Source organism: Musa acuminata, chromosome BXJ2-3 (genome assembly GCF_036884655.1).
Source record: "Musa acuminata AAA Group cultivar baxijiao chromosome BXJ2-3, Cavendish_Baxijiao_AAA, whole genome shotgun sequence".
Taxonomy (NCBI): domain Eukaryota; kingdom Viridiplantae; phylum Streptophyta; class Magnoliopsida; order Zingiberales; family Musaceae; genus Musa; species Musa acuminata.
Window position 1 is genome coordinate 42,227,088 of NC_088340.1, and position 23,837 is coordinate 42,250,924.

The 23,837-nt window shown below is 37.7% G+C and overlaps 3 protein-coding genes across 7 annotated transcripts; all 3 read left to right on the forward strand.

Annotated features, from left to right (window-relative positions):
• Positions 1-5,113: 5,113 nt before the first annotated feature.
• On the forward strand, positions 5,114-7,091 carry LOC135608397 (uncharacterized protein At4g06744-like). The gene has a single exon (XM_065101220.1). The coding sequence runs from the start codon at positions 5,566-5,568 to the stop codon at positions 6,880-6,882; it is 1,317 nt and encodes a 438-aa protein (XP_064957292.1). The 5' UTR covers positions 5,114-5,565; the 3' UTR covers positions 6,883-7,091.
• A 506-nt stretch (positions 7,092-7,597) lies between these two features.
• On the forward strand, positions 7,598-8,784 carry LOC135606602 (uncharacterized). Its single transcript, XM_065097645.1, has 2 exons — positions 7,598-8,035; positions 8,460-8,784. Exons 1-2 carry the CDS (start codon positions 7,759-7,761, stop codon positions 8,633-8,635), a joined length of 453 nt encoding a protein of 150 aa, XP_064953717.1. The 5' UTR covers positions 7,598-7,758; the 3' UTR covers positions 8,636-8,784.
• A 2,765-nt stretch (positions 8,785-11,549) lies between these two features.
• Positions 11,550-19,757, forward strand: LOC135581148 (OVARIAN TUMOR DOMAIN-containing deubiquitinating enzyme 7-like). Of its 5 annotated transcripts, none has more exons than XM_065101222.1 (12): positions 11,722-11,753; positions 12,048-12,153; positions 12,336-12,442; positions 12,600-12,675; positions 13,074-13,223; positions 14,497-14,561; positions 15,803-15,887; positions 15,980-16,132; positions 16,239-16,365; positions 17,833-17,957; positions 18,042-18,133; positions 19,613-19,757. In XM_065101222.1, exons 3-12 carry the CDS (start codon positions 12,351-12,353, stop codon positions 19,737-19,739), a joined length of 1,092 nt encoding a protein of 363 aa, XP_064957294.1. In that variant the 5' UTR covers positions 11,722-11,753; positions 12,048-12,153; positions 12,336-12,350; the 3' UTR covers positions 19,740-19,757. The 5 variants fall into 5 exon arrangements, with proteins under 5 accessions (XP_064957293.1, XP_064957298.1, XP_064957294.1 ...); XM_065101224.1 differs by lacking the exon at positions 11,722-11,753 and adding an exon at positions 11,826-11,956; XM_065101225.1 differs by lacking the exon at positions 11,722-11,753 and adding an exon at positions 11,841-11,973.
• The last annotated feature ends 4,080 nt before the right edge of the window (positions 19,758-23,837 follow it).

The window sequence follows — 23,837 nt, forward strand, 5'->3', positions numbered from 1 at the left end:
GTGTTCCGTTTATCTTTTCTTGTCGATACCCAATGCTTTGCTCTCTCTCTTTATCTTTTATTGTAGATACCCAATGCTTTGCTCTCTCTCTTGATGCTTTTTTCTGCTCATAGAGTCACATGGTTATTATTATGTCACTTGATCACTTCTTTATTTTTGTTTTCTTATTTGATTGTCTATTTTAACATATACTGGCAAGGTTGGAGGTCTACGATTCTCCAACCGTGGGTTTTTTGTAGGCATATACAAATTTCTGGCTTGGTTGTTTCATCCTGTATGTTATTGAATTTTGTTCTGTTTTATGTGGTTTAATATAGACATGATAGTCATGTGTAGATGATTAACACAAAGGAGATGAATTGACATGGACTTGAATTCTGTGCCATGGTCCACAAAAGAAATATATAATTTATAATATGATAGTTCCTTGTGCAAATTAAGACTTGAATTCTCTTACCAAAGCACTCTGAATATTTTTCCATCGTCTGTGAATCTAAGCAGTCAAGAGGAGCATTCAAAAATCTTATACTTCCAATGACCAAAAATAACTACAAATTACTATTTCCTTTGTGAATTTCTGACATGTTTTGGGACAAAATAAAGTTATATGGCGGTTTATGCTGAAGCTAGTTGATATTACCAAACATAACGTTTTTTATAATTTGCAAGCCAAAATTTCTTTTTCTGTCCTGTTCTCTAGGAATGTTACTGACTTTAAGTTAGGTGTGTATCATTTCTTGATTTGCTACATTTTTGTGATTAAGGTGTTGTTATTGCCAGATCTTGGCTTTTAGAAGTTTAATATTTTGAGTGGATACTCTGTGAGCTCATAAGTTGCATCATCACCTGTTTAGTTCATTTGCTATCCGGTATGAAGTTCTTATGAAATTAAGCTTTTACGTGATGTTTGGAGATCTCTATTAGTCGAATCCATGATTCAGCTTCTGCCAAGTAATCTTAGTTGACATGTGGGCTGCAAACTATAATGCTGGCCTTCAAGCTGCATGTTTTGATAATAAAATATATATTGATTGTAATTGTCATGGCTGACTGCTTAGGCATGTGGCCATCTAGCATATGGTTCACCTTACTGGTGTACTGATCGACTATTGGTATGATATATATCGATCTGTATTGATATACTGACACATGGTATGGTGGGACATACTGATTAACCGTCATGTAATGCCTATACCGGTCTCTTATCAGACTAGTATGTATTATTCATATTGAGTGGTATGTTGCGGTACGGTGAACCTTGATCTAGCAATTGAGTTGGTCAGACTCTTGGCTCTTCTCGTGCTTTTACTCCAGCTTGCTGTTGAGTGCGTGGATAAGGTCCTGGCAGGCTCTGGTTCATAAATGTCTTTCTTTTCATGAGTGACCATCTGATTACTACAAAAATTTATTACTCAAAGATAAAAGGGGTGGTGATGGTTTACCCATCCTTATGATTTCAAGGAGAGTGAAAATCACATATTATAAATTTGGTTATTAAAGTATTGTCTAACTGTTTTAATATGTTCAGACATTTGTTTTGTTATTCACTGAATTACTACTGAATCGTTTCTTGTAATTACAACTTTTTTGGAGTTTGCATCAATCCCCAATTAGTTTTTGGTTTGAACTTTGAGTTAAGAATATTGATAAGAACAGCTTTTGTTACATATGTTAAACAAGACTTGAACTTTAAATTATTTCACATCTGTTGTTGTTTGACATTGTAATTCCTTTGATATATTTGTCCAAGGTGATGTGAAAAGTTCATGATCATGACCTTGTTCAAGATATATTTACTATTTAATGTTAGTCAAGGCATGCTTATTTTGAAAATGATATTGTCCTACGAGATATCTTTACTTTTTTGTGTTGTACAATGTGTGTTTACTTTGAAAATGATATTGTACTATTGATGCTTTAACTTTAGCAACACTGCGAGAAAAAATTAAAGGTATGATTGAGAAAGGTGGATGAGAAATTTCTAGGAGACATCACTGTCGATTTATATCTACCATGCAGCACTAATGAGAGTTTGATGAAGACATTATTCATAAAATTGAAGATTGATGGTTAGATTGGAGAGTGACATCCTGATGTTTATGTAACCATCTTGGGCCCATTAGACTAAGAGGGAAGTTCTATGAGCTAATGGAAGGATAATCATGCTTTATGGATTTGAATGTTGGCCAATTAGGACATAATGTGTAAAAGTCACTAATTGTTGAGATGATGAGATGGATGTCTGAATGAGATTACTTGAAAAGATAGTATAAGAAATGTGTATAATTATGAATAATTAGATATAGTTTTGATAGAAGATAAAATGAAAAAAAACCATTTAAGATGTTACAAATTTGTTAAAAAATAGATCTAATGATGTCTTGACTTGATGAGGTGAGTTAGTTAAGATTAGCAACATGAAGGGAAGTAGGGGAAGACCTATGATAATATGACAGGATAGAAGTAAACTGAAGTTGTTTGACTGCTTTTAGTTCGAGTAGTGGTATTGTCTAAATAGACCCCAGTGGCAGGAAAAAGAATAGAAAAGAAAAACAGCATACCGACTGCTGATTTTGGTGAAATGTGAAGCTGGATCATGTGTCACTTGGGGTCAACCAAGAACATCTCGTAATGCATGAGCTTGTGGAAAGTGATCATAATGCAAAAGCGGAGTTGCTCAGCTACAGTGGCCATTCCTTGATACACATTCCTGTATCTATTTTTAAGCCAAACTTGCTGTTGATTATTTATCTGCATAACGGTTGTAACTTGATTATGTTGCTCGATTGATTGTGCAACTTGATATATGTTTCCTGTTGTCAATGAAATGATATATGTTTCTCTGTGAAGTCTTATTCTCCTTGTCAACCAGTTTAGGCCCATGCTATGGGTGAATGCTGAAGTGATTGTTATAAGGACACCTGCAATTGAATGTATCGGTTGATGGGTTCTTTTAAACACGTTCTACTTGAGTCAGAATGCATGCTGCCAATTCATTCGACTTCAATAGGCACCAATTGATTGGCAATATGCTCAATTTTATACCATTTAACTTTTTTCTTGAACACTTATCTTTCATGAAATAGACCTTTGCCTTTGATGTGTTTCCATTGCCAGCCAACTTAATGGAGGGTATATTAGTTATTTGTTAAAATTTGTGCAATTTTTGGTGATTGATGAATGGTATTTGCTTGCATAAAGATAAAGTGGATTTTGTTTATTACAGATGAAAAATGAGATGAAGCTCTTATTCTATAGGGACTCTTATAGCAAATGGTGAAGTAGCTATGAGTTTGTCAAAGGGAAAGGCTATACTTGGCCGAAAGTCTCATTTGCATGATAGAATTATATATGACATTTTTTGTTGTTGAGTTTGATCGTTGTAGGTGTCTGATCTTCTTCGCCAACACTGGTTCTTTTCTCTCAAAACATCCATGCAGATGTCACAGAAGAATCGACTGCATCATCATTCTGACTTCTCCAGCAAAGCTCCAGTAGAGGCCTCAAAGACTCTGTAGTGACTTATCAGGTACAATTTTTTTTAGTCTGTATTCTCTTGTTTCAGTTTTCTTGAGTCTCCATGTGGGGAGTCATTGTAGAAGATGAACTTCTTATTGTTTCATAGAAATTATTGGCAAAAGAGGCATCTCCTGTAGGAATTGGACATTAAATCACCACTTCCCATTGGGAGAGAGCTGCAAATACATGCAGTATGATCTTGATAGATATTGCAATATAGTTTTGGGTTCCTTTTTCCCTCTCCTTGTTATAGCTGCCACTGAACCCATGAGATGAAGGAATTGATCTGACAACTTGTTAGCATACTCTAACAGTCATTGTCTCTCCTCTCTCAGAGAACCATATCACTGAAAGCGAGAGCCTTGCCGGCTTGCAGGTACATGTAACCTTATCTCATGCTATTTTTACTCCATCAGGCATTTTGATGGATTCCATTATATTTCTTGGTGCTGCCTCAGGCTTAGAACATTAGTACCATGGCATGATTCTTGGTCTTTGGTGGCTCTGTAAGTTGCAGATTAAAGTACATTTTGGTGTCCTTGGGTATATGGAGATGAAGAACCTACTGTTAATTGCATCTCTTCCTTGGAATCACCGGAAGTGAGTCTTCTTCTTCTTCTTCTTCTCTCTCTTTCTCTCTCTCTTCCAGAGCATCTTCTGTTGCATCTGTTCCAAAGATTCATCACATCTTTAGTGACACATCTAGACAATCTTCTTGCTTTATCTTATCGTTCATCTCTCTCTCTTTCTTTCAGGAACAGGCAGACCAACAACCTATTGCTCCGTCTCTTCCAGGCTTGATGACCAACGAGTCAACAACTAGAATCAAGGATGTTGTTGTTCTGAAAAGTAGTGATGGAAGATGGAGTAGAGTGGGAGCTGATGGGAGACTCCACCAAACACGCCGTTTTCAAGAACTCTATGACTCGACATGATTGCATCTCTTCCTTGGAAGCACTGGAAGTGAGAGTCTTCTTCTTCTTCTTCTCTCTCTCTCTCTTCCAGAGCATCTACTGTTGCATCAGTTCCAAAGATTCATCACATCTTTAGTGACACATCTAGACAATCTTCTTGCTTTATCTTATCATTCATCTCTCTCTCTTTCTTTCAGGAACAGGCAGACCAACAACCTATTGCTCCGTCTCTTCCAGGCTTGATGACCAACGAGTCAACAACTAGAATCAAGGATGTTGTTGTTCTGAAAAGTAGTGATGGAAGATGGAGTAGAGTGGGAGCTGATGGGAGACTCCACCAAACACGCCGTTTTCAAGAACTCTATGACTCGACATGATTCTAACACCTCTTACGTTTTCTGTGTGATCTCAAGAAACCCACCATGGCTATTGACTCCTTGGAAGCTTCAAGTCTGCTCCAAAGAAAGAAAGTTGCATTTTCTGATGGGAAAGCACAAAAGCTCGACTCATCTTCGGGTACACACTCCACCATTGTTAGACACCACAGAAACCAAGTGGGTTGATGAGGAATAGAAAGTATATCTAAGTGTCTTATATCATATTCAATCATGGGGCTTGTGAGCAGCTTGTGGCCATCACACTCAACTGAGGTGCTTTATTGCAGCTTGCATTATTGAAAAGATGGAGCATTAAGCATTCCACCACTGTCACCAACTTGAGGTGATCAACTTCCAGATAAGACCTTCACTATTAGGACACCAGCCAGCCCATTCAGCTCATCCAAAAATCTCGCACATCAGCTGAACTCGAGAGGGAACTCTCACAGGTATGAACATCGGAGGCTGATATAGACTCTCTCTCTCTCTCTCTCTCTCTCTCTCTCTCAACAGCCATGGATGTGCTATTGTGTGATGGTCCAGCCGTGGGATGCACGCTGAGCTTTACTGCGAACTCCCCATGGCCATTTGGTACAAGTCCAAGATTGAATTTGGTCCCTCCCAACTACAAGAAAAAGAATGATTCTATTCTCTCCGTGCTCCTCTTTTGCCTCCTCTATTTATCCCCTTCCTCCCTTCACTCCACACCATGAGTTCTGCTGCTTTGTAGTACAAACCCAAAAGAAGAACATAACATGGCCAGCATTGGCCGAACTCTGCTGCTGCTTCTCTCCATTCTATGCCTCTGCATCCCCACCTCCTTCGGTGCGTGTTCTCAAGCACGTCAAGAAAGGAAGGTCGCGGAGGTCAGCGACGGCCCGACGGCATCCCCGTCCCAAACGAACGGGTCCTGCGGCTGTTCATCGTCACCTGCGCCGTCACCGTCGACGTCTGAGCCGAATCCCGACGACTTCCCCAACCTCAAGCAGTACTACGCTTACCTCGTCATCCAGCAGTTCAAGCAGACCGTCACCTGCGACCCCGACGGCGTGACGGCGACCTGGGTCGGCTACCGGCCTTGCACCTACCGCGGCTTCTACTGCGACACCCCGCCGAACTCCCCGGGGACCCCCACCATCGCCTCCGTGGACTTCAACGGCTTCCGCCTCTGCGCGCCGACCGTTGCCGGCTTCGTCGACGAGCTCCCCGACCTCGCGCTCTTCCACGCCAACTCCAATAACTTCTCCGGCCCCATCCCCGACCTCACCGGCCTCCCCTACCTCTACGAGCTCGATGTCAGCAACAACAACCACTCCGGCCCGTTCCCGGTCGCCGTCCTCCCGCTGAGCAACCTCGTTTTCCTCGACCTCCGGTACAACCTCTTCGCCGGCACCGTCCCGGCCTCCATCTTCTCCCTCGACCTCGACGTGCTCTTCCTCAACAACAACAACTTCAACCAGCAGCTGCCCGCCAACCTCGGCAGCTCGCCGGTGGCCTACCTCACCCTGGCCAACAACGGCTTCACCGGGCCGATCCCCCGGTCCATCTTCAACGCGTCGAGAACACTGGTGGAGGTCCTCTTCCTCAACAACAAGTTCTCGGGCTGCTTGCCGTACGAGATCGGATCGCTGACTACCGCGACGGTGTTCGACGTTGGGTTCAATCAGTTCACGGGGCCGATACCGTGGTCCTTCGCCTGCCTGCTCAAGGTGGAGCAGCTAAACCTGGCGGGCAATCTGCTCTACGGGGAGGTGCCGGATGTGGTATGCCGGCTGGCCAAGGACGGTAACTTGGCTAACTTATCGTTGTCGGGGAACTACTTCACGTCGCTGGGGCACTCCTGCTGGGAGTTGATCAAGAGAAAGGTGCTCGACGTGCGGCAGAACTGCATACCGTGGTTCCCGGAGCAACGGCGGCCGGTGGAATGCTGGCGCTTCCTGTGGCATCGGAAGTTCTGCCCCTTCTTCCACTACATCCCGTGCGGCCTACCGAAGTGTGCGCCGAAGCCCGCGGCGCCACCGCCGCCGGGGTACACGACCTATAAGGCTCTTCATCAACCCCCCCGGAACTAGTCACTGCACCATCTCTCTTCTCTCTCTCGTTAATGTCTGTCTTGGAACCAATAAGTCTCGGTGTTCTTCATGATCAAGTGCAAGCGATAAATGACAGTAAGTCTGCAGCTGCGATGGGCATATAGCATGCCTAACCTACTCGATGCGTTTCTGCCACTGGAATTAACATGTCGATCTTCTAAAAGAATAAAGAAGATGCCAATCCAACACCTGAGCTTGTCGCCTTGTTGGTGTGCGCAATAGTGTCACTCACTTAACCTTTACACAATATATATATACATATATATATATATATATATATATATATATATATATATTCAATAAGTGGAAGCATAAGTTGGGTTCAACATAAACTAAGTGCAAGAATGGAATATCTTAATTCACTTGACATCATGATTAGATTCTCTTAATCTCTTTACCTGTACCTATTATAATCATCCGTTGAGAATGTCAACCCGTTGACTAAGCCCCTCTCTCTTGTTCACATTTCCCTGCATCTCCCACGTATTCGGATCTAGATTTTATGATCCACGTAAAATCCAAGTTACATATCTACTGTGCTATATGAACTTTGTCTAAGTAAATCTACTTGCAATCACATCTAACCATATCTAATTTCCACTTGGAAGGCGCTCATGGATGAAGAATGGCGGCTGACTCGCTCCAAGGTTGCATCATCGCATGGCACCGAAACCGATCCAATTTGATCGAACTGATCTTTCCATTTGTTGGGGAACTAAAGAACCGAAGCATGCAATAATCTCAATACGAGATCGATCATATATCTTTCTCTCCATCATTTTAAGTGCATTCTTCTTCTCTTCCTCGTTCGTCAGTGAAGAGACAGAATTAGACAAGGAGAGAAGAGTCGAGACCATGCATCGTTCGACGAGCACAACACGGGTGTCGGAGGAGTTCTCCATGAACACGGCGGCGCAAGCCATGGGCGGAGGAATAGCCAACAAGGGTGGTGGCACCTACTACCACGACGATCACTACCACCACCATCACAGCCTCCCCACCTACGATCCTCAATCGGACGCCGCCAAGAAGGAGGCGAGCCGAGCCAAGGTGGCCGAGAACATGGTCCATGTCATCCCTTTCGTCCTCGTCCTCTGCACCATCATCCTCTGGTTCTTCTCTCACCCATCCGGTATCTCCTTCCTTCCATACTTTTTTTCTTATCAATCTCAATAATCTTTTTTTTAATTAAAATAAAAAATAAAAATAATTAAATTATGTTACGCTAATTCTTAAAATAACAAGAGTTGATGGAGACTCTTTATAGCTTTTATATACGAATTTGTGTAGAATATGCATTTTACTTTAGCAATTAAACTACTACATTATCGGTTAATAGCTCATCGATAATATTTTTTTGTGAAGTAATATAATATTTTTTTTAAAAATAAAATAAAATTTATTATTTTAAAAAATAATAATTAGTTTAATTGATAATGATCAAGATTAAGATAACTTCTCTATTTATAGGTATAAGATGGTAACTATTACTGTTTTCTATTTCTCTTCTTCTTCTTCTTCTCCTTCTTCTCCTCCTCCTTTGACTCAAACAATAGGTATCGATACGATGAGCAAGGAGGAGACGGTGGTGGCCAAGGTCAAGAACATGACGACCGACGGCTATAAGAACTGGAATGGCTCGTCGATGACCATCGGCATGGAGGACCTCGACCCCATCGATGGAATCAGCAACGAAGAAGATCATACTGGAACCAAAGGCTCTCGTCACTGACCTAAGTAAAGCTCGATCGGCTCTCTCACACGGCAAATAACAGTGGCCATTGCTTTGGCCAATGCTTCGATCCGGTACTCTTCTTCTCCACCTCGGCCACAGCCGGCATCTCCATCAACCCATCCCGGCTGGCCGTCATGAATCTTCCGTCCCACTAACTTTTAGCCATCTTTATCGTTCAAGTGTTGTTGAACTGTAGGCATTAATAAGAGCAACATTATTTCATTATATGGTGAAGGTCTAGACTTTTGAGTTTCTAGTGCGTATGATCTTGATGTAATACATATATATTATTCTGATGGTCAAGGATTCTTATTATTTCATTTGATTCAAAAATAAAATTTTTCAAAGATTGATTAGCAAATGATATTTAGATCATGAAAACCCCTCGTGACATTCGTCTTCGTGTAGGTGATGTCTTGGGTCACCTCAAAAGCACTTGGAATATATCCTACGTCGAGCGAGATATCAATGAGACCTATATATGAACATTTATGTCGGTACGAAATAACATTTTTGATGTCAAAATCAATATTAGAATAGGTATCTATGTCAACGTTCACATCAAGGTTTAACCCGACTTTATGTTAACAACTTCGTGACGTAGGATAACCTAGATTTTTTTTTTCTTTCCATGTCTTCGAAATGTAACTCAATTTCGATCACTATCTTATTACTAACAATTAGGGAGAGAGAAAAATGCAAAAATATAAAATTACTTGTTGGTGTTTTTTAAATAAAATTTAAAATTTTAATTATAAATATTTATTGCTTAATAATAAAGCATTGCAGTCTCTTTAATATTTTTTGTTTATTTTATTTTAAGAATTTTAATTGTTAAAATTTTGTATTTCTTATGGTTTTAGTTGGAATTGGGTCCATAAAAGAACTATGGATTTTTTTAGTCAAATCGACATCCTTTGATATATAAGAAATTTTTTTGGAATGAATCTATACCAATCTACTTATCATGGTACTTATAATGAAAAAGTACTTAATTATATACTTGATATGTACACATGGAGATAAAAAATTATTCTTTGGTTAGCAAATATACATTTCTAGATTATTTTAAGGACCTTTTTTTATTAGATTGATTTAACTTTCTTACGAGTATTTATCATAATAATAATGTGTATCAGTATAACATAGATATCAATAATGTACGATAAATCAAAGACTCGCTCAAAGTAACATAGTTCAAAATTCGATTCACTCGACTTCCTTCGTACAAAAAATATCACACTAAGTGAATCCTAAATCTCTAAATATACCTTACTCACTGTATATTTAGAGTATCGAGCAGTAATTTTCAAGAAATAATTATGTTTTAGATTTAATTTTTAATTACTTTACGAAAGACATTGATTTTTCAACATTTGCATATATTTTATTTTAAGAAATTTAATTGTTAAAGTTTTACATTTTTATGGTTTTAATTAGAATAAATTTATAAGAGGACTGAATTTCCTAGTAAAATAGAGAACCTCTTTTCCATAAAAAAAAAAAAAGTATTATTTTCTTCTTTTTATATACCACCTCTTATTATGTTTGTAAATATGCATCATCGGTCATTTCTTATGACTAAATGATTTCTAAAACTTATTTATTTTAGGTTTTTCGATCATATTGAATCTAACTTCATTTTTTTTTTATAGAGTTTTTGCCCCTAATATCATTCACCTATGATTAGGCAAAAAGATTAATGTAACTAGTCGCATGGCATCAAGGTGTGATTTATTTATTTGACCGTTGAAGTAAATATGAAATAATCTAAATTTTATATCTATACTAATGATATTTAAATTTTTAAATATATATTTCTATGGGTGATTTTATTAAAAAAATTATTACTTCGAGAATTTTTCATAAAGAACCGGTGGTTATGTAAAAAGATCATTTTGCCCTTGTCTTCGTTGGACTAGCCATCATCTCTACCCTGCATTGTCGCTCGTAGCCCTCGTGTAAAGGTTACCATCACCTCTGTTGACTTCGCCCCTACATGTCTCACTCACAACCCTCGCACAAGAAAGAAGGGGGCGTAAAATCCATCATCGTCGCTTGCAACGCTCGCATGAGGGCTCTCTATCAACGTTCGAAACCCTAAAGTCAAGCCTAATCACCTCCCTTCAACCTATTTGTTGACCCTCATCGTGCTCACTCATGGCACTCATGGCTCTCTATGGATCCCGTTAGATTTTGTCAAACTTCTCGTATGTAAGGGCAAGTTCAACAAAAGACCACATAGGTGGCGATGGTCCTCACGCCCCCTCATTCCTTATGTGAGGTCCATGGGGAAGAACGATGAGGGTGGAGCAAGATGATAATATAAGACAAAAACAAGTTCAACAAGATCAGAGGCGAAACGATCATTTATGAAAAAGAAGATGTATATGGGAATTTGGGTGCTTCACGAAAAATTCTCAAAATTAAAGATTTTTTTAATTCACTCTATTTTTATTAAAAGAATAATTATATTTATTACTCTCTAATCCTTTTTTCGTATTTGTTTTCTTATCCTCCAATTATATAAACTGTTATATACATTTTAAAGAGCCACCCATAAAATTTTCTCACCATGCTATGGGAAACATTGGATCCTTTCCTAATTTTAATTTGTTTTGCCTACCAATAATTAAATCGATGATCACCAAACTATTTTTCGAAACAACTAAAAATCATAATTTATATACAAATGCTTATACACACACATATATATATATATATATATATATATATATATGTATATATATTATATAAAAATGTAGAAACAAGGAACACATTCCTTGCGCGACCCGTCACCCCGGAAAAATATCAGGGTGATTCAGTCCCTCCACGTAAGCACAAGCCTGCGGCGTTTCCGATCGCGATTCTGCTCCACGTAAGCACCTCTTCCGTTTCCTCGAAGCCTGTTACGCTCCCATCACAGGGGAATTGGAAAAGAGACACCGCGTCGGTGGTCGGAAGCCGGCTTCTCTCTTTGGGCTTCCTCTCCCTCGCCATCTCCTCTCTCTCTCTCTCGCTTCTCCGTCTCCTTCATCACTCGCATCGCACCATGGTTCAGGCCAAGAACAACCACACCAACAAGAAGTCCAAGCCCAGAAGGCAACAGGACACCGTAAGCTTCCTGAACTCTCTTTCTTATCTTATCCTTTTCGACCTATTTATTGCCCCAAATCCATGTGTTTCCCCCTGCCCTCTTCCTCTCCCTCTCCGCCCGAAACTCTCGCGATTAATTCGATTCTCGAAATGCCATGGTTGTTCGGATCTTGTCTATTGCGGCTCCGAGTGACGCTGCCGAAACTATTAAATTTCTTCGAAGTCGTGGCTGCGATCAAGTTATTAATGAAATCCTACTTATTTGATGCTCACGCTGATGCCTTTAACATAGTAAATCAATTGCCACCTGCAGTTTTTTGTCCTTTCACTCGGGTGCTAAAGAAGATAGGGGTGACGTCGGGTGCTAAAGCACTACTTGAAACGGATTGATTCGTAGAGCACAAAATTAGGGCCAGACGGTACAGTTGTTTGGATGGTCCGAGTATTAATATTTTTATCTTTGCTTGACATATTCAGGATTAACATAAGTGCACTAATTTCAAACTATTCTTCTGTGTCTTTGATTACATTCAAAAATGTCACCTTCTTTATTATTTCACACATAATAGTTTGTGTAAAGGATGGTTTATATTGTATGCAGGTAAAGAAGCAAGGGATGCAAGCCGATATATCAGAACTTTGTGCTCAACTTGATGCATTGGGCTTAAAAATTATTCAAGTTACAGCAGATGGCAACTGTTTCTTTAGGTTTGTGGAAATCTTGTTTGGCTTGGACCGGTATTTGTAATCCAGTTACTGTGTCAAACTTTTTTCTATTTTATTAACATATCACAACCACTATAACGTGCAGCATGAGCAATGGGTTATATGCAAAGTATAATTATTTGATTTTTATTTTTTGCAGGGCCCTAGCTGATCAGCTTGAGGGTAACGAAAATGATCACCAAAAGTATCGTGAAATGGTGGTGAATTATATCTTTGTATGTAACATTTTGGCCTAAGCCTTGTGAGATTTCATTGCTAATGTTCATAAATTGTAGAAATTTCTCCACGACACAGTTTAAGCTTAATCATTGTGATTCTATTGTATCAGTACACATGACACCCATGACACAATAATCATTATTCATTCGAGATTTCTCCCTTGTTTAATGTAACATATAGGATTTTCTTGTATTACAGTTGTCATTGATACTGTTTTTTTAATCTTTATTTTCTAACATAGTAGCACTATTCATAAAAGCTCTTCGATCTTGGTTACCTGATCTCCTTTGAATCTAATATTAGATAAAAATATTTGGTGTACTTTGATAAAATCACTACTGCTTTTCCAATGTTGAGTTTTAAAATTCATCAACCAGTTCTTATTAATTTACAGAAAAATCGCGAGGACTTTGAACCCTTCATTGAGGATGATGTTCCATTTGATAAGTACTGCCAGTCCATGGAAAAGGATGGCTCATGGGCAGGCCATATGGAACTTCAAGCTGCTTCTCTTGTTACAAAAAGAAATATTTGCATTCACAGAGCAAGTTTTTCATGCCTTTCTTTATAAACTTAATTGCTTTCATGCTTTGTAATCAACTTTATGCTTGTTCTTCATACATTTCAAATTCTATTGTCAATTAAAAAGGTACAATACTTCTGATGCCTTTATCTGATTTTTGGAATTGATTCAAGAGCATTAGCTTTCTTAAATCATATTGGATCAGTATTGTAGCTTATGTGTTTGGCATGCTTGGATGTTTTCACCTGAGGTCATTCTGAATGTCTTTTTGGAACAAGAGTTCACTCAGTTGGAAGTCTGCCAGTGCATGCCTACTTGTTCAATCTTGAAAAACATAGAATGCATACGTCATATATACAAAAAAAAGAAGATTTTATGTACAGAGTATAATGTTATTACTGATAGTAATAGTGTTGTTACATGTCATGATAAATAATAACAGGAAATTAACTAGCAGCTTCAATCTATTCAACATGAGAGTGATTATCTTTAGTAGTACTTCAAGAATGTAAAGAAGATAATAAAAACTCATGAAAAATTGAGTGAATTGTTGTTTTGATTTCATTAATCATAATTCAATGTTCAATAGAAATACAAAAACTATTAAAAATTGTAATATATCAAATGCTGTTTATCACATCTATAATCAGAGGATCAACATTCAAGAAAGAGTTTTTTTTCACTGAATGCCTATGAAGTATCTTATAAGTACCCTAAAAGTATCAGATCTTTCTAAAAATTATTTGAAAATGATGATACTTTGAGGAAGTTTGCTGACAAGCATCTGTATAGTATCATAGAAGTATCATATTTGATGCCAAATATAGCAAGTAGTTTAAAGAATCCAAGTAACAGAGGTAGTACTATGTGGGTGTTATTCCAAATTGTCATGGTTTAGTAACATGGCAAATGGGAGGCAGGGAGGGATTATTGTCATGATTGGATATTTTAATTGTGATTTTGACTACATTTTATTGTCATGATTGGATATCTTTAACAACTAAAAATTTTACAGCTGAAATAAGTGCAGTACAAGTCATTCCAAATGACCATGAAACTCTTCTTGTGCTAGAATTGCAACAAACTCCAGATTTTACATGAACTATTCTTCCTAAAATGGGTACAGATGGGGCAAAGATGGGTTAATCTTGTGTTATGTAATGATTATATTGTCATAACTTTGCAGAATGAGAAGTATGTAGAAGTATTCACATATGCATCTACATGTGTGCAATATATATTGGAACTTTTCCCTCTGCCAATGAGTGCTCTAACTTTAATTTTCATTATGCAGCTTAAATCTCCGCGCTGGTACATATGTAATTTCAGTGGTGATCATCAAGCAAATATGATTCATCTGTAAGTTGCATACTCCTCCCAGTATTAACGACAGCTGAGTGATTATGATTTTATTTGTATCTCTTATTTTGTTACAGATGTAATGTCATATGCAGCTTCATATATGAAGGCTGTAGTTAGTATGCTATAGTAAAAAAAGTTACAAAATAATTCTGGTGTTTTTGTATTTACTACATGCACAACTTGGTCTTCAGGTGTTTGCCACACATGAATAATCTTCATAAGTATCCTTTCATATTCATTATCCAATTTTCTTAGAGGGATTCTCTTGGAGTTTGTTAGCTGAATGAAACAGTTGATGAAACTAATTCTATAGCAAATAATTTTATTTGTTCATGCCTTTTCAGTTACATAATGTCTTCTAAATGACACACTTTATCTGATATGTGGAACTTATTGGCCACTTCTGGAAAAAGTTGGATCAATAAATAGAACAATTTATAAGCCTCTTCTAGATTTTACTTTTGCTTCTCATCTCAGATAAAATGATTTAAACGGCTTATTTTGTAGTTCTTATAGACAAATGTGTCCTTTTAATGCAAGAGGTAGAAAATTTATTAGTTATGTGGTTCACAAAGAAATAGTTCATTTTAAATAAAGAGTTACACCCTAGAAAAGAGATGAGCATATGGAGGCTGATCAGTTTGGCTATGTCTTTGTATGCAAAACCTTTTATGTAAAGTTGTTTATACATTATGCTCTCTCTTAAGTTCCTCATTGCAGGCTATTGTAGATGTTTGCTTGATGCAAGTTCCTTTGGTAGGTTGGTTACCTTTGCTATGATGTCCTAATTTACTTGTGTGTTCATCCTGACACTAGTTGGGCTGCTTTGATTGATGATGGCCATTCCAGGTGTCACTCCATATTGGCTTGAGATCAGCATGTTTGCTGTATGTCATGCTGCTCTTGTTGTCCTGTGTTGGCTGTGTCAACACATATAATGTTGTATATATGGGCATGATGTGTGGTGTACTTTTCGTAGTAGCATGAATGATGGCACCTTTTTTGAAATGAGAAGCAACATATTCTTGTGTTGCCATGGGCAATCCTTATACAATGGAGCTAAGGTCACCTTTCATTCAGCGGCACTGACTTCCTGGTCTACTGCCATATCCATGAGTTTTTTTTTTCTTGTGGGATTTTGTTACGCAACTTAATGCTAATTACTACTTTTATTATGCTCATAGTTCTTGCTATTCTCATAAAAAAATTATATCACTAATTGATTATGAATTGTACAGGTGTTATCATGATGGTGAACACTACTGCAGTGTTCGTTCAAAGGAAGATTCTTGTGAAGGACCTGCTAAGCCAATAATGATTAAGGTACAAATTGCTAATCTATAAGATGAAGGAATTCATTGAGGTCCATCATATAAACAATCTTACGTAAATTTTTTGGTTCTTTCTTATATCAGGCAGATGCTCATATTTCTGCAAAGGAGCATAACAACAAAATAGCAATTGACAAATCATCAAAAGGGTCCTCAAGCAGAAGTACCTTTAATAGTGGATCAGTTAAATTGGTCATGGCTGGAACTGGAATTGAGGACATCGATAAAGTTGAACAGGTAAAAGGATGCTAATAAGCTTCACAGACAAAAAAAGAAACAGTTTTTATCTTTTGTATTTTCCTTTACAAAATGACTCTCTCTGACCGTTGAATATTGAACCCAGGTTTTACGAGAAGTAGATGGTGATGTTGATGCAGCAATTGAGTTTTTGATAGCTGAGAAGGAGTTGGACCTCGATCATGATGCATGTTCTAGTGCTGACAATTCCAAGGGAGAAGATCTGCTTCAAGGTAATGACCTGTCCAACTTCGATCTTGTATCTATATCTGAGCATATTAGAAGTTTTTGTTAAACTTGTGATTACATATTTTATGATTGTTTTAACCATGTTTATAGAAACTGGATCAGAACGGGTGGTTGGACCAGAAAAAATGGAAACCGGACCATCAACTTAATTTCGTGACTGCACATCGTTTCAGATGTTCCTTTGAATTTCAACCATCAGCTTGATTTTGTCAGTGACATTTCTTTTTAGATACCCTCTCTCTTGAATAAAAGTCCCAATACATTATAAATAAATATTTTTTGAAATTCTGTCACCCATGCATAAATATAAGACTAAAAATTTGTTTCATCTCTTTTTTTATACATATTTGTTGTCATTAATATGTCTGTTGGGTTTATTTTTCTAAATCTGTCACAACTCATATATAGATGTTCTAAATCTTTTCTCCATGTTATTAAAAATTATTTGCAATTATCCTTAATTAGTTTTTTAGTTGATTGTTCAAATAAAGAAGTCCTTCAGAAATCTTTCTTTATCGTCCTAATTCATCTTTAATCATTATTAAAATATCATTTCAAGTTTTCAACACCTAATAATTTATTCCATTATGTTTTATGTAGCTGCGAGTATCTCTTTGCTTCTTATTAATTGGTACTGAAATGCTTCTCTTACATTTCTAAGCTGTTTCATTGATGTTATTTTTTTCTATGAAAAAAGCAAGCCATCTTTTATGACATTGAAAGTTTGTGCAATAATGACACTTGGTTTATAGTGCCTCTGGTTAAGCAAAAGAATAGACAGGGTGGCACTTTGGCCATCTTAATATTGGTTTTGTTAAAATAAGCCAGCTAGGACTAATAGGCTACCTGAGTGGGTTGTCCGTTGTTTATGTTTCTACTCCTGGCACACTCTAGATTAGGGTAAAGATAACTGAATAAAAATATATCCTAACCTGCTTGCAAAACTAGCTTTAATACACTTTGCTATTGAGTGGGTGATATAGATTAGTGAAACAAGCAAGAGAATGCACCCTTTAGATAAAGATACATTATCAAGGATAATTTTAGTGAAACTCCTTTGACCTAATTAATCTAACTCTTCTAAACTTGATCATTTGGCAGGTTAAACCAATAGCAAAAGGTTTAAATCTCCTAACTCTCTTTTGACTTGCCTCTGACATTCAGAAGCCCATAGATGCTTTTATCATATGGTAGAGAATTGCAGTGTTTTTTCCAAATCCACTATCTTATCATCTTTATAAATGTTTGTATCAGGGAGTAGAGAATTGCAATTGCATATTCTTTTCAAATCCGGTACCTTATCAGCTTTTTTTTTCTTTCCTCTTGTGCTTGGAGAATGGTCCATCAATTTTTGGATATTTGTTCTACCAAAAGAATATTTACCATGTTAAAGTTTGTGCACTTTTTCTATTCTTATTGAGGCTTTGTGATAAAAAGTTTGGATTTCTTAGGAGAATGTCAAATTCAGGACCCTGGACAAGCAGTGGTAGCATCATTGGACATGAAATTGGAGCAAGACATATGTGATACAAAGATCCAAGCTGTTCAGGCTGATAGCATATATAATCAAAATAAGGTATTTGCTACAGGTTCATATTGAGGCACTTGGATTTATTAAAGTCAACTTCTGTTCAATCACGTGTAGTCTTCATTCTCCCAGAAAAACCTAGAAAATAAAATGTGTTCATGTGGATCGAAAAAGAAGTGCAAGGCCTGTGGTACAAGCACTGGAAAAGTTTCATCATTCATAGTGTATGCTCTTGCACTCTTTTCATATTTACTTCTTGACGGTCAATGATGTTTGTCTCACTGTATTTGCCAATTAAGTATTTATTAACACCAAAAAATAAATATCATTTATCTTGTATTGTCTGGTTATTCTCATTTAGCTTGTATTGTCTAGTTATTCTCAATTAGCTTGTACCAGAAATTTGTTTATTGCATTGTGATTTTCAACTGACAGTAGATGTTTGTAACCAAGAACATTGCTCCAATGGATGATCTTTTAATTAGAGATGAAATTTAATTCTCTCTGCATATATATGTATATGATATCGGTATATATTCAATGTGAAATGAGTGTTTTTATATGGAGAGGTCATTGTCATTTTGATTAAAATCGTTTTCATTTCATGGATTTATAATTAATTTAGAGAGTCCCATCAAAGTTTGGTCTCCCAACTCTTGCCAATTCCTATATAAGGATTTAAATATCAGTCCAATACAATTTTAGGCTGTTAGACTGTACTATAATGGTATGTCAAGTAATATACCAACATGTATCATTCGGTATCTTTGAATAATAATAATAATAATAATAATAATAATAATAATAATAATAATAATAATAATAATAACAATAATAAATTATATCAAATGATACCCAAGTAAGGTATATAATTTTGTGTACCAGTAATGTTCTAGCCATGTTTGTGAGCCTATATTTGACAGCATCAAGTGTTGGATCTTTGTGAGCTTGTCCTCCTACCCTCACATCTAAATCTTATAGCCATGCATGTTCACCTCTCTCTCTTTTTGTGTGGCCACAACTCAGCACACGGCATGGGAAAAAGAGGAACTGCCACATAGGATGAGAAGCAAAGGGCACAAGGTGCCATATGAGGATTCAAAACTGAAGGTTAAGGGATCTAGATGCAAAATTACTAGGTTAGCTGATTGGGTGAATAAGCCTTCTTATTTTGGTCTATGACAAGAGAAGCCACTTTAGCATGTTGACAAATTTTATAATACAGAAGTCTGGCTGATTATGGCACGAAATTTCTTAATACTTTTTTAATACCTAAAATGGCAATTAAGGATTTGCAGTTTTGCACATCTTTTATCTTGAAACTGTTCCTAGAGCAGCTACCATTATGTGAAATAAGTTCATAGCACAATTTGACTTGAAGCTTCGGATAGAATACAAGAACAAACTTTTCTTCAATCGACGTATTAGATAAGGAGTTTAATCACAGGAGCTTGTATATGTATGGATAATATACTGATAGAATGTTAACATTTCATGACAGTGCTACAGAAAACAGTATACTGGTATAGAGTTCTTCAAGCTAATGTGAAAAATATCTCGCCTCAGCTTTTGCTCATACTATATGATTTGTGATTGTGACTGCCATCTTTTGTTTTTCAAGATTGCCGAGTAATGTTATATATGGTGATCTTAATGTCAATAATTAGAACAACAGAGTAATTTATGCTTATCTTGCTTTCCAGTAACAGCAAACATGCTGCCAACAAAGGCAGGAGGGAACCAAAGCAGAATAAGAGAAAAGAAGCCATAAACGAAGTCGGGAACTGTGGATCTGGATCTCTGTCAGACATGGGAGCACTTTGCATTTGAGTGGTTAATTTGGGAAAATTACTATTGGTTACACTTGCTGTATGAAAGTGCTGGTTCTTGGAGATCATCAGGACCTTCATTATTCTCAGGTACATTAGATTTCCGAAATTTAAACCATCATCAGCATCGATCAATAGTCACCTGTAATGCATAATAGATGTGGCTTTCAGGATTAATATGTTTGACTTGCAATTTACAGTTTTTTCTTCTTCCTTCTTTTCGTGTGCAGGACCAAAGGATTGCAATTTACAGTGTCAAATTTAATTGTCCAGAGTGGCTTAGAAATCAAGATGTAAATAGTCATTAAAATTTTGGCTGAGGCTTTTTTTTATTTTTTATTTTAGCAAGTGAACATCACTCAGTTTTGAATCGATATGTATGTTGTTTTTTGTCTTTTTTTGCAGATTAAAAATGTGGACTGTGTATTTGCATTGTGTTTAATCATGAGAAAGCAATGCTCAAGAATTTTCATGGTAACAGCGAGCATGTTATGGATGTGTGGCTGAAAGATGAAATCCATGTCGATGAACTGTTTTTATTGTAGAAAGGTAGCATGAAAAAAGAATATGAAACTTACTTGGCATCATTATGTATACGCATTGTTGTGGAACACGATGAGTTGGTTGATGCACTGAGCGGGCCGGGCTTCGTGCCTATCTCTTGGGGGCCCAGAAGTCCCAAGCCCAAGTCGATCTCTTGAATCACAACTCTAAGCCAAACATTTTCGTTAAGTTTAAGCATATAAATAAATAGAGAGAAGAAAAATTGGGAGGAATAAATAGTCTGCATCCACATCGGAGGAATAAATGGCGCGAAGATATATTATGTTCTTATGTAGCTTTAAGAGTAAGTCCTCTTTTCTGCGTTAGTAAGTGTTAAAGATGAGTTCTTTGACTTGTGCATTTGCTTACTTTCAGTTTCGGGTAACTTAGGTTTTGAGTAATAGGTGTTTTGCAACTGTTTACTTTCCCGAGTTTGAGTAGAGGTCCAAGTTTTTATGGAGTTTTCAAAAAAAGAAATCTTTTTAAAATTTTCATAGAGCATTCTTACTGTGAAAAGATCATTTTACCCCTTCTTTGTCGGATCCGTCGTCGTCTTCGTTGACCATGTTGACTCAGTCATTATATGTCTTACTATCGACTCTTGCACAAGATAGTAACAACTAACGCATGCACCTTCTCCTCCCCTACAATCGATGGTGAGGGCATGCAAACTATCCCTCTCATTCTTTACTGGCAATCGATGGTGCACCCCCTTTCATTCCTTCCTTGTGGCCGACGATGAGAATTGTGGGCGAGGAAAAAGGATGGGCCTGTCAATGATAGTGACAAAGACTACGAGCGAGAGCCCTCGTGTAAGGGTTACACGTGGCCATTGAAAAGAAAGTGGGGTGGCCAATGGGTTGAGGCATAGCAACGCAACGAGTGGAAGGAGGTAGTCGACAAGGATAAAATAATTTAAAAAATATTTTTAAAAATAATTAAATAGGAAAATTTTGAAAAGTAAGAGCCTTATTTTCTAAATAGATTTGATTATTCATTGCTATCTTGTTCGATCTCTAGTGTGGAGTTCAAATAGATTTGATTGTTCGATCTCGTAAATGCATCACAAGAAGCATTTATCTGCCAACACCGCTTTGGTTGTCACGTTCTCCTGAAACATTGACCTCAACGACAAGGATGTGCTGTTCATCATCGTTCCCAACTCTTCGTTCCTAAGACGACAACTTTTTCCTATTGCTGATAGAAATGCAGAACATGTTCCCGAAGCAACAAATACTATTTCCTAAGCAGACAGTGTTCTACATGGAACCTCATAATGCAATGTGCAAGGAAAACAATTGCAAGCATAAGAAGAATTCATCACTTCGATCAGGTCGCGGAATAATTCCATTTTGGACTTCACTTCCTTTTGAATCTTTGCCGACTACGACACTTCCTTACCTGTTTCTGACCCTCCATTCTCGAGATGACACTTCCTCTTCGGCAGATCGAGTTCTTAAAGCTAGCGACAGACACTATTTCCCAGGCATACTGTGTCTCACATGAAGCCCCTCATAATGAGGAGGTGCAACGAACAACTATCAGTGCCCACACAGCTTGCGGTATCTCTGTCACTGTCCAAATGTGACTGCCTGCCTTCTGAGTGGACTCCACTGAGCTCAGCGTCCGAGGGAGGCAATGGAGTTGTGCATGCAGGGAAGGCCACATGCATGCATGCCCCCTCCTCTCTCTCTCTCTCTCTCTCTCTCTCTCTCTCTCTCTTCTGCGCAAACAAACCACAGACGAAGAAAGAGAGTGCCAAAGCCAAAATGTACAGGAGAAAATAAAGGAAGGAGGAAAGAAACCTAACAAGGAGAAGGGTCCAGGGAACCACCACAGTGACTTCAAGGTTGGGTACAGTACTGACCATCCTTGGAAGGGATCACTAGACAACAATGAATGAGTTATGTAGAGAAGTAAAGATAACTCATTGAAGACAAATAATTTAGGGTTGTGCCCCACTCAGCTGTTGCCCTGTCACTGGTCTTGGCTTTCAAATGGCTAAGCTTGAGAGTTCCATGTATGTGCCCAAAACACACACAGGCCAACAAACCACCACATATGAATGTTGAGCTTCTACCATCCTAAGATAGATAAAGAAGAGCTGTTGAAGAACATGCTGAGCTTCTACCATCCTAAGAACAATTAAATTCTATTTTCACAAAATATATAATTTTTTTTATTTCATTTTGAGATTACTAACCCAAGTTCTTCTATTGCATAATGCTGATATCTGCTCAATCCCAGAGGCCATGATGTGAAATGATAGAGTAATTTCTCATACTAAGTAGAAAGGATATCAATGCTACCAAAAGTATGCACCCCACTATGTACATCCATGCAAACTCAACACAGCATCAGCTTCACTCAGAATTATCTGAATTGTCCGACAGAATTGAAGCTTATCTGACTGTAGGCTTAATATCAATGTAACTAAGAAATCTATGGTGTCTGCTATGACACTGTAAGAAGTTTCTGAGAAGTCTAATCTCATCTCATTTCCATGTGTTCTTAGTTATCATAGTACCTTATCACTGGTGACAGACAGATTGGTTTTCAGTAAGGTTTAGTTCAGCAGTGTCATCCATGAAGCAGCCAATTAGCAAGTATGCTGTCATCTTTTCTTCAACCACAAAAGAGAACATATTTGACATGAAAGCTTCTGCTATCTAAATCATGTCACAAACTAAAACATCAGACTTCAAACACTACAGCCACTAGGATGGTGACAAAGAAGCCGAATTGTGTTCCGCACACTGCGAGGTGCATATTGCTAGTTGTGTGGATGCACAAGAAGTACTCGTTACTTCTGCCATCTGAGGAGAGCCCAAAATGGAGACATGCAGAGCACAGCCATGAGAGGGAGAAGAAGATGCTGAGTGCCATATCTACGCTAAACTCTCCCTACTTGTTTGTTGTCATCCACCGTCCACCGTCACCTCTACTGTCTTGGCCCGAACATACCATCACGTACTGAAAGGAGAAGCTGAAGAGCGGCAGACAAGTACAGGGATTCACATGAGAGGCTTCAAAGGGCTGTAGATTGCATGAGAGCTGAAATATCCGGTGAGATGTTATAGGTAGAAAGAAGCAGTTCTGAGACTTGAAGGGTAACGAAAGGCGAGCAAAGAATCTCCCTCTCTGATGCTGCTACAGGACCATTGAAAAGAATGCCCATTACTCCATGTTGAAAGCAGCAACTTCAAATTGGGTGTCAAGATGTAAACCAGAGTTCTTTCCATGAACAAGCCATGGAAGATAAGAACACAGTTCTTTGCTATGATTTAGAGAGAGAGAGATATTAGAGTAGGCTTTAGGTAAGAGAAAAGAAAGGTAGCCCTGCTCAGTCTATGTATTTTAACAAAATGGATATTGTACACTCTACACCTCCTTTCACTATTCTAGAGAGAGAGAGAGAGAGAGAGAGAGAGATTAATGAGCTTATCTAGTGATAAAGATTGCATCAAAAGGTTAAGTTCTAATCTAAAGTTCCATCTCACATGCAAGTTGGATTATACTTGACATGTAAAACCAAACCCAAGTATGATACAAAATA

What these genes read in the sequence shown, in the direction of transcription:
- LOC135608397 (XM_065101220.1), top strand. Translation starts at nt 5,566, where the DNA reads ATGGCCAGCATTGGCCGAACTCTGCTGCTGCTTCTCTCCATTCTATGC.
- LOC135606602 (XM_065097645.1), top strand. Translation starts at nt 7,759, where the DNA reads ATGCATCGTTCGACGAGCACAACACGGGTGTCGGAGGAGTTCTCCATG. An exon ending in GTTCTTCTCTCACCCATCCG is followed by an intron (nt 8,036 to 8,459) that starts GTATCTCCTTCC and finishes CTCAAACAATAG; the next exon opens with GTATCGATACGATGAGCAAG.
- LOC135581148 (XM_065101221.1), top strand. Translation starts at nt 11,691, where the DNA reads ATGGTTCAGGCCAAGAACAACCACACCAACAAGAAGTCCAAGCCCAGA. An exon ending in CCAGAAGGCAACAGGACACC is followed by an intron (nt 11,754 to 12,335) that starts GTAAGCTTCCTG and finishes TATTGTATGCAG; the next exon opens with GTAAAGAAGCAAGGGATGCA. An exon ending in CAAGCAAATATGATTCATCT is followed by an intron (nt 14,562 to 15,802) that starts GTAAGTTGCATA and finishes TGAATTGTACAG; the next exon opens with GTGTTATCATGATGGTGAAC.